Source organism: Lactuca serriola, chromosome 1 (assembly GCF_051521515.1).
Source record: "Lactuca serriola cultivar US96UC23 chromosome 1, Lser_US96UC23_V15, whole genome shotgun sequence".
In the NCBI taxonomy this organism is placed as follows: domain Eukaryota; kingdom Viridiplantae; phylum Streptophyta; class Magnoliopsida; order Asterales; family Asteraceae; genus Lactuca; species Lactuca serriola.
Genome location: NC_136408.1, coordinates 7,014,939 through 7,026,300, shown reverse-complemented (window position 1 = coordinate 7,026,300; position 11,362 = coordinate 7,014,939). Strand labels below are relative to the sequence as shown.

Here is an 11,362-nt window from a genome sequence, read left to right as displayed (position 1 = left end):
ATTATTCCTTTAACATATTATTCTTATAATACATTAATAATAATATCTCTTCTCTCTATATAAATCACCCTGTCAAGTTGCTATGGTGAAGGCAACCCAAAAAGGACCATGCACAATCAGGTCAAGTACTTACCAAATATAATTACAGCCTTAGACACTAATCCAACACAACCAACTATCACGATACCTCTAATGATCGCAATGATTATCTTTTATTTCAATCTTCTGGCTTAAGTCAGATGTTACATCGAACTTGGTTCTCTGAACCACGTATCATACTCATCGTATTCGGACTCAATTTGATATGACCACTAGGGTCAGAATAACAACAATCTTCTTAGTCATTACCGAAACGATGGTAAAGACATGCTTGAATAAAACGGACTCAATTATTGGCTTCTTGGTAACCTTGTGACTTTCCCTGATCCAAGCGTGAGTCCTGTGTTTCCGGTAGTATATGCATCTACCACCTTTCACACCTACTCATACTCGTCCCAAGTACTGTCTCGTAGTCCCCAAGTCCTAAATCACAAAACAATTTAACACATACGAGTGTGTCCAAATAATCATAAAAATTTCCGTAGACTATACTAGGACTTCTTCCATGCGTATCTTCAATCATCAATTCTGCTTCAACTCGGTTGGTGATGGAAATTCCAGATGATAGGACAACTTTAGGAATTACACCAATCGTTCTATCATCCCGCCAATCAAATGTGCACATTTAGATGTACCGTACTTCTCTATACGTACTGCTATTTTATCAGACGTATTCTAAAGGCAAGATACCTCTCTTATGATATCTTCCGATAGGTATCATTTACTATCGTAAGCCATCTCATTTCCTTTATTTTCTCAGTCTATCATGGTTCGCATCACTTCCTGAACTTCTGCCATTGTGATAGGTTCAGGTGCAGGCGCAACGACCGATGCATGACCCATCACATTCTTAGGCTCAGGTTGTCATCTTCCTCGGATATTTCCTAGTCTGTCTTCACCATTACGTTTTGTACACCCAAGCAGACGTTCGGTGTACCGAGGGTAGAATTTTAAGATAGGAAAGATTTTATTTACGATAGACGTATAGATCTCCTTGTCACACCGAAAAGTTATATGCAAGTTCTAATACCGTAATCAAACGTTTAGAAATCTGAACACATAAAATTTCTAGATCCGTTCGGCAACAGACCATAGATCCGAACAAATAATAACATATAAGGCATCTTTATAGCTATATCATAAAACATTTAGCACATAAAACATTTTAGGCATCTTTCCTAAAATAAACTAGTGCTTGTGTCTAAAATATAGCAGACACTCATCTCACAATCATCACTTAGCATTCTAAGTTTAAGTCTAGAAATTTCCTACAAATTCCTAGTTCGCTTAAACTAATGCTCTGATACCAACTGTGACATCCCCATTTTCACGACCAGAAAAAGACCGATTTTGTTTATGCTTAATAAAAATCAGATTATCTCTTTTAATCAAAACGTTGTGGAATTTGTTCCCATTAAAACATGATAAATACATTATCAAAGCATTTCCGAGGAAAAATATTTTTATTCATTTTAAAACATTTGGGATGTCATCATCAACACAGAAACATAAGCATAAACAGAGCTTATATTCATTATCGCTAGTGATTTACATCTCCTTAATCTCTCAGTGTAATGTGACATCATAACAACACCTGTTATATAAGTAAACTGAGTGGGTCAGGTTGGAAAACCTGGTGAGTACATAGGGTTTTCAACCCATAATAATATAATTATTATGTTTAAACAATTAAGCAATCAACCCAATTACCCATCCCCATTATCTTCTTTATTCTTAAGGATCTACCTTAACATCATCTATTTCTCGTTCACTCATTCCTAAGGATCATCCTAAGGAATCGGCACAAAGTCCATCGTTGCCACGGTTTACACAACGGGCACTAAGTCTGCATAGTCGCCAGGGTTTAGGCATCAAGTCTGCATGATCACCAGGGTTTAGGCATCAAGTCTGCATGATCACCAGGGTTTAGGCATCAAGTCTGCATGATCACCAGGGTTTAGGCATCAAGAGTGCATGATCACCCAGGTTTAGAGTACACCGGGTGAACACATCGTTCACAACACCTACAGGTTGCAAGCCTGCTAGTGTTCCACTGGACTGTCTAGAATAGTCCGTGGTTGTCATCCATACTCTACTGAATGACAGGGCCATCGTTTGGGAAAATGCTTCTCATATCGTCCACCTCTCACCCTCACCTCGTGGTCTATAACACCTCTCGAATCATCATCCAACTCATATTCCATCTATTACATCTACCCATGTTTTACCCCAACATTATCGTAGATATAAAATACATATACATTTTAAATCATTTAAAACATGTATAAAATCGTTCATCCAACATAGACAACAAGTATTCAGATAATATGCACACATAACACGTAATTTATAAAAAATACTTCATATCTACGTGTAAGATGAAATTAACTATGCACTCACTTGATTAGGTGGTGATTCCGAACTCAGACAAAACTTCGTTATCTCAAAACAATTTTCCTCGACAAAACCTAGTATCAATACCACTAGGGTTTAGTTTTTAACGTTAACCGCGACTAATTAATAGTCTAGCTATTATTACTATTATATAAGCGTTAAATAACACTCAATATAACTCATAATAATAGCCCAAATAATTATTTTAAGGTCCTAATAATGTTACTATAATTAAATAAAAGCTATATTAAATATAGTATAGACGTAGATCACTTACAACGGGTTTTTATTAAAAACCGAGCTTCGCTGGAGCAGCGTTTCCGAGCCGAAAACTTTTCTTCTCGGAGCCGTCGAGCGCTCCGGGGCTTTCTTCTCGTGCCAGGGAGGTTCCCTAGACTTGGGAGGGGTTTATGGAGGTTAGAGAGAATTTAGAGAAAGAAAGAAATGTTTATGGTGTGAAGAAATTATGAAGAGTTCATCTCTTATTTATAGGAATTTTATAGTAAAGTAGCCTCTAAGCTTCGTCCGTATCTTTCGCGTACGAGCTCTGTTTTCTACGTTCTTTATATCCACACATTGGTATTTACGAGTACTACAACTTTCATTTAGACCCCGTCGGCTAATTCTCATTCTATCTCAGATTTACAAAAACTGTATCGTATTTATCGCGCATGAAGAGTAGCGACTAAGCTTCGTCTATATCTTTCGCATACGAGATATGTTTTGGACGTTATTTATATCCACACGTTGGTATTTACGAGTACTACAACTTTCATTTAGACCTCGTTGGCTAATTCTCATTCTATCTAGGATTTACAAAACTGTATCAAATTCGCCGCACTCGAAAAGTAAAGACTAAGCTTCGTCCATAACTTTCGCATACGAGCTCCGTTTTTGACGTTATTTATATCCACACGTAGGTAAAAATAAAATCTACAACTTTCCTTTTTACTCCGTCGGCTAATTCTCGACTGATATTAATTTTAACAGTAGGAGGAGATTATATTGTTAAATGTCCGCGTAAAATTCATAACTTCTACATACATACTTTGTTTCCGTCTGTATTTTTACCGTTGAGTTCCTATTAATGAGATCTTCAATTCTCATTTAGGTTGCGTAGGCCAAAAACCGCTCGATCTAAAATCCGAGTTTCGGGCTATGTACTGCTAAGCCAAATCTTAGAATATTCATATCACCCTCATACGAAGTCAGATTTGGGCGTTCTTTTTTTTTTGTATGTTCTTGGTTTAACGTATACTAAAACTTTTTTATTTATTTATAAGGCTAAAAAATCCTCCATCGTAAATTCACTATTTACGTCTCCTGGTGTCGTGTCGGTTTTGCCGTAAAACTTTGACGGACCATAACTTCTTCCTTATAACTCGGATTTCGGCGTTCTTTATATGCACGGAACCCTTGAGACATCTTCTACAACTTGGTTAAGATTATTTATTCTAAATAATCTTTTGTCGAAAAGTTATTTTCGACCCCTATTATCTCTAAATTGACTAGCTCGGATCTACGGGCGTTACACGCTCCCTCCTTCAAAAGTGTCACATCTCTTTCTCATGTGGCACACCTTGCTACCCAATGGCACACCATGCCTCATAAGTGGCACATCTATGCATGGAATGGCACATCTTGAGCATGGACAGCGCATCCATGCACCAAGGTGCTCCATTCCACTCCACGGTGCTCCATATCCTTCTAAGATGCTCTATTCCTTTCTCAGGTGCTCTTCACACTTCTCAGATGCTCCATCCCCCCTTTATGATGTTTCGTTCATTTATCACATGATCCGTTCTTTTGTTACATAATCCATTCTCTTGTCACATGATCCGTTCCTTTGTCACATGTTTCGTTCATTAAACTCAAATGCTCCATGTGAATGTTCAAAATGCTCAAGTCACATTTAACAGACCAGATATATACAAGTGTTATAGTTGGTTACTCTTTCAACTCATTATCCCTAGAAGAAAAAAATGATAAAAGTGCCCTTATCTGATTTTTTACATTTTATTTCATTTATTATTTATATAATTGAATGGGTCAACATATTCTACCCTATTAAACCCCTCACAAATACCTTTCATTTCCCCTCCCTCTCTCTCTCTCTCTCTCTCTCTCCCCTTACCACTTATCTTCTAAATTCCATATAGAGAAAATCATAGTTTAGTCCCCATGCCTTATAGAGACGATTGTCTTGAGCACATCTTTTAAAGTGGCCCAAATTAATATATATATATATATATATATATATATATATATATATAAAATTGAAATTGTTATATTTAGAAGCTAGTACAAGTAATCTTCTTTCGGTTATTCAGTTATTATAAAAAACTTGATAACATTTATGTATTCTAAGGACTTTTTTTTTACTTTCCACCATGGTCTAAAATATGTTTGGAATGACCCGATTAATCCTTGTTGTTTACACCCTTGTATATATAGTCATAGTCTTTTTAAGAGTAATAGAGATCAAACACGCAACAAAAACATAAATTAAAGATTGTTTGACTTAAACAAAAGAATCAAGAACTAAACGTATAAATTACTTCAAAGACACCGTTGCCATTTGTATAATTTACCATATACAAAATAAAAGGGAAATCTTCATAAAAGTCCCAATATTTACGGAAAAGTTACACTTTAGTCCCAAGATTTTTTTTTGAACGAAAAAGTCCCGAAAACCGGCAAAAATTTTCAGTTTGACCATTTTTGACCGGTTGAAACCGGTACCAAATTAATTTGGGACTATTTCGTAAACTAATCCAAAATATTGGGACTTTTCTGTAAACAAAAAATATTAGGACTTTTCTATAAACAAAAATATTAGGACTTTTCTACAAACAGAACCATTATTATTATTATTATTATTATTATTATTATTATTATTATTATTATTAAAAAAATATAAATAAGAATACTATTTTTTGAACTTGTTATTATTAATATTGTTACTAATACATATAAATGCATTTAAGTGAAAAAAAAATATTAATGACATTGTTTAAGGGTGAATGTGGAGGAGATGTTGATGCTTTTAGCATTGAAATCATAAATGTTTGCTTGTATATTTTTACTTTGTTATGGTCATTTCATATTTGTTGTTATTGTTTTCAATTCAGAATAATAATACGTAACAATTTAAAAGAAGTTATATATTTGTAAAATTATTTATAAATAGTTTAAGCTAGAAGGATTTCTCACTTTGTATATAAAAATGTTTAAGGTGGAAGGATTATTTTTCAAATTCAACAGATCCACTACAAACATCTAAATAGGTAGCCCATATCAAAAGTCAAAAATATTAATTACAATATCTTGTTTAATAAAAAGTAATAGGACATGTTTTTTGGATTAATACTTTTGAATTTTGATTAATACTTTTGAATTATTCCTATTACTTTTTATTAAACAAAATATTGTAATCAATACTTTTGAATTTTGATATGGGTTACCTATGCAGATGTTTGTAGTGAATTTGTTGGATTTGGAAAGTAATTCTTCTACCTTAAACAATTTTATATACAAAGTGAGATTAAATTATTAATATGCAACTTCTTTCAAATTGTTAAGTATTAATATTCTGAATTGAAAACAATAATAACAAATATTAAATGACCATATACAAAGTAAAAATATACAAGCAGACATTCACGATTTCAATGCTAAAAGCATCACCATCTCCTCCACCTCAACCCTTAAACAATGTCATTAATATTAGTTTTTCATTTAATGCATTTATATGTATTAGTAACAATATTAATAATATAAAGTTCAAAAAATAGTATTCTTATCTATATAATAATAATAATAATAATAATAATAATAATAATAATAATAATAATAATAAGGGTTCTATTTGTAGAAAAATCATAATATTTTTGTTTATAGAAAAGTCCTAATATTTTTTGTTTACAGAAAAATCCCAATATTTTGGATTAGTTTATGAAATAGTCCTAAATTAATTTGGTACCGGTTTCAACCGGTCAAAAAGGGTCAAACTGCGAATTTTTGCCGGTTTTCGGGACTTTTTCGTTCAAAAAAAAAATCTTGGGATTAAAGTGTAACTTTTCCTTAAATATTGAGATTTTTTTAAAAATAAAACTATAAAAGGTTATGTCAACGAGGCACGTGCCTATCATGTGCATGTGTCTCTCAGTTCGAACAAAGCCTTAAAACCACTTCTCCCCTGTGATTTGGTCTCTGAAGCTCGATTTCGTGAATGAAATCGTTGATATGGCGAACCTGAATCCATCGCTCTTACTCTTCCTATCTCTAAACTTGCTCCATTTGTTTCATACGGTGTTTGCCAGAGGCGGTGAACGTGATTCAGGTTAACCCCTTTTTCGATTTTAATTTCTCGTTCTTTTTCAATCATATACTTGTTTGGCTGTTGAATGAGACTATTCTTTTGTTGTTTGGTTCGTGTTGTAACTATTTCTTGCTTCATTTTTAAATCATAAAATGATATGAACGGAAATTGTTACTCCACTTTTGAATTTAAAAATTGAAATATTTTTACTTTCGTATTCGAATTTTCCACTGATTTTTCTACTCTGGCGACATAGATTTCCCTAAATTTATCTTTTCGATTATTGTTCTTTGTCGATTTGTTGCTTATAAGATTCTACGAGTTTCGAAGTTAAAAGAACCAAATATGGGCTCTAATTTTAGTTGGATATATTATTTCATAAAGATGGGACTTTGTAATTTGAAGTTCTGATGTACGAGGTAATGTAGAGAAAAAAAGATGATAGTGAGGCATGAAGGTCTTGGCTGTAAACATTGGAAAATGATGGTTTATTCATAGCAAAATTGGATTGATATTTAGGGCTTGTATTTAGTTGTTTAAGAGGGTTGAATATCACCATCTAATTTTAGTTGGATATATAAATGGTACATCATGAATAACACATCTTGGGCATTTTTCATTTAACTCCCATGGTTTGACCTCACGCCTTAGAATTTTAAGTGTCACCAAGTATTTATCTAATCACCTAGTTTTCACTAAGAACCCTATTTTTTTGTCCCATGTAATTATCATGTGTTTTGAGGTTTCATATATTTAACTTCACATGCAACATGCTTTAACTTCTACTACAAATACATTACAACAAATGAATAAAGGTCATGGTTTCCACTTGACTATTTACTCATAATTACATGCATCAAATCTTGTGCTCAAACACATTTTAAATGAGATTTGTGACCACAATCCAACACGTGGGGTGATGATTTCTGCATCTACTTTCTCTTTCTTTTATATTTGCATCAAACTAACAAGCTTTAATCTAATACCAAACATCTAACAGAAAGATACCAAAATTACTTCAAATTAGCTTAATTCTTCTTGAAATTGACTTTATTATCTTCCCACCGTATCTTAACTGAATTATGTTCAACAGGTTTTGTGGATATAACATATGCTGCTTCAGGAAGGCATTTGTCCGAAGAAAGTCACTTTCAGAAACTGTATTATAACTTATCTCAAATTCAGATTAAAATTTAAACCATATAATTACTTATTATTCTCCAATAGTTTGATTTACTTTTGGCATTTTCCGAATATCTGCAATGCAGTAATAAGTTGGCTCATGGATATATGACTAATTCTGATCTTGAGAAGGCTATCAAGGCATTCCATGGTAGATGTGGTCGCATTTCCAGGATATACAGGTGACTTATTCTATTGATACATTGATTATTAAATCCCCTCATGAATGTCATTTATGTTCAAATGAACATATAATCTTGTTTAACTTTAAATGATATTTGTGTCATTAACTGACTCGTTTTTGATTCTCTCTTTGAGGGTCTTTAATCCTACACCAGTATTGGGAAAAGTGTCTTGGGAGTTCCACTGGTAACATATTGACTCACACCTCATCTTTCTTTTTGTTATTCTTCTTATAATTCCCAAAATTATATATCCTCATACATACTTTCTTCCTTTGTTTCTAATGCAGTGGGTGTTGGAAATTTCTAATAATCCTGGGAAGGAAGAGGCTAAACCTGCTTTCAAGGTGATATTATGTCCAGAAATGCATGACCTTTTCTTTTCTTTTTTATTTTTTTTTGTTGAAATTGATTTTGGTTGATATGATGGATGTTGCAGTTTATTGGGAATGTGCATGGAGATGAACCTGTAGGGCGTGAACTTCTCTTGCTTTTATCAAATTGGCTGTGTGACAATTATATGAAGGATCCCTTGGTAACCTTTTCTTCTCTGAAATATTAATGCCTCCCCATATGATTATATTGTTCAAATTTGTGATATATAAAACTTTACATGTGAATAGATAACTGACATTGATATTTGTATATTTTTTATTCCTGAGTTTGACTTGCATTGACCTGGGATTGACTTGTGAATGCAGGCAACACTGATTGTGGATAATGTCCACCTTCACATCTTTCCAACAATGAATCCTGATGGGTTTTCATTAAGAAAACGTGGTAATGCAAACAACATTGATCTCAATCGTGATTTTCCAGACCAGGTATTTTCATCTTTGCATAATTGCATAATCTGTTTGTATTATTATAAATGTTATAGTATGTTTGCATAATTGATGTAACTGATTGTTAAAAGCGTTGGATTGATGTCTTGTGGTGTAGTTTTTTCCAATGAATGATGATTTAAACGAAAGACAACCAGAGACAAAAGCGATTATGAGATGGTTAAAAGAGATACATTTCACAGCCTCTGCTAGTCTTCATGGGGTAATAAATCCCTGAAACTTGTCTTCATTTCTTTGCAAATTTATTTATTTTTAGTGCTTTTCTGTGAATGAACATAGACCACATATCCTTCAAAGTGTAAAATTTCTTATTTCTCAGGGAGCACTTGTTGCAAATTATCCATGGGATGGAACCGATGATAGAAGGTAAGTTCTAAATCAATTAATTTTTTTTTTAACTTTTTAGATGAAAATGCTCATATTCTAGTAAACATCTTTCTATGAAGCACTGATGATCCTTTGCATTTTAAGAGTTGAAGGTTTAGTTAAATGCTTCAATAACTTAATATGGACCTTGAGGTTGCAAAATGATATTGTAGTATGCTGAGATTGGTTTTTCTGTTATTTCAGCAAAAGTTACTTTGCATGTCCTGATGATGAAACTTTCAAATACATGGCAAAGTTGTATAGTGGCTCTCACTTTAACATGTCTCAAAGCAGCGAATTTGAAGAAGGAATAACAAATGGGGCTCAATGGTATTATTCTAATTAAATTTGTAAAATGTAACTTGAATTGGATTTTATGATGTAAAATTTGCAAAACTAATATGAATGATTGTGATTGGTGCAGGTATCCCATATATGGTGGCATGCAAGACTGGAACTACATTTTTGCTGACTGTTTTGAACTGACTTTGGAGATCAGTGACAACAAATGGCCTCCTGCTAATGAGGTCAGCTTCATCTGATGCAATTCCAACACACAGTTTGAATTTTCAACAGTGATATATCGTTATTTTTTTTTTCAGCTATATAACCATGACTTCCTTTTTGGAGTTTACTTACATTTTCATTTCCTTGACATTATTCAGCTTCGCATGATATGGCAACATAACAAAAGGAGTATGCTTCATCTTGTTGCAAGCATTGTCAAGGTAATTGTCAAACTTTTTTATATCTATAAAATTATTGTTATTACCAAAAATTTCAATTTTTAGGTGTACTTTTGGCAATTAGTGTGATAAAAATCTGTTATCATTTTAAGCAAAATTGATGAAGTGGTCATTAAACAAGTATGGGTTATGCTTTTGCAATGAATCTATTTTGATATATTTTTTTACATATATTTATTTTACGATTGTGAGTGTAGTCAGGAGTACATGGAAGGATCTTTTCGTCAGATTGTGGAGAGCCTTTGCCTGCAACCATTGCAATAAAGGATATAAATTACACAGTATGTATTACTTTAATATTTCGACAAACGAAAAAGATATAATATTTTCTAATTTCTAATAATAATATAATGATTAATGAATGATGTACAGATTAAAGCAAGTGAAAGATTAGCTGATTATCACCGTTTATTGGCCCCTGGACAACAATATGAAGGTACAACTCAACCCACACACTTTGATCATTTTGTCAATTTAACCCAAAAACTGAAATCTGTGGCATGCAGTTATAGCAACAATGGCTGGTTACAAAACACGAACAACAACCATCACAATGAAGGAAGAAGCAGTGACACTGGATTTCATACTCGAGCCAGACACCCATTTTTTACCAAATCAGTGTAGTAGTAAAAGTAAAAGTAAAAGTAAAAGTAAAAGCAGTCTGAAAATTTCTGAGCTTTTACCAAAATCCCAGCTGGAGGTGTCTCTAACTTTAGTTGTAGTTTTGGGTTTTCTGTTTTTCCTGATGAAAAGAAAAGCCATCATTAACCATTTCAAACTGCGAAAATCCCAACAACAAAGACGAGTCTCTGCTGTATAAGTATAAGAAGATTCCACAACTGCAAGTCTCTGTGTGTGTGTATGTGTATTTAATTCCTATCCAACTTTAACGATGCACACGAGCACATCTCTTGTTAGATGGACCATCAACGTTTAGGTGTACATGTATAAGTGTTGTAAACAATATTATTTTTACACATCACCCAATCATATACCAAAATCAAAGATATTTAGTTCCGGAATTCAACTTTTAAGTTGATAAGCTTTAACTGAGGCTGCTGTAGGAAAATAAAAATTATTTTTTATTTATTTTGTATGCTGTATTTGGTAATTGGTAATATGAGGTGAGATAAACAGATTTGGGTTTAGTTTTTATGACCCGCAAACATGCATCCACCAACCCGTTTATTATACGGGTTGTGTTCGGGTTTGTAAATAATTTCACAG

The 11,362-nt window shown here is 33.1% G+C and overlaps 1 protein-coding gene across 1 annotated transcript; it reads left to right on the top strand.

Moving 5' to 3' along the window:
* Positions 1-6,662: 6,662 nt before the first annotated feature.
* On the top strand, positions 6,663-11,157 carry SOL1 (carboxypeptidase D). Its single transcript, XM_079029587.1, has 15 exons — positions 6,663-6,835; positions 7,908-7,974; positions 8,083-8,178; positions 8,335-8,365; positions 8,469-8,525; positions 8,618-8,713; positions 8,880-9,002; positions 9,121-9,225; positions 9,343-9,389; positions 9,594-9,719; positions 9,814-9,916; positions 10,055-10,117; positions 10,333-10,416; positions 10,508-10,571; positions 10,642-11,157. The coding sequence occupies exons 1-15, from the start codon at positions 6,739-6,741 to the stop codon at positions 10,953-10,955; spliced, it is 1,473 nt and encodes a 490-aa protein (XP_078885713.1). The 5' UTR covers positions 6,663-6,738; the 3' UTR covers positions 10,956-11,157.
* Positions 11,158-11,362: the final 205 nt, after the last annotated feature.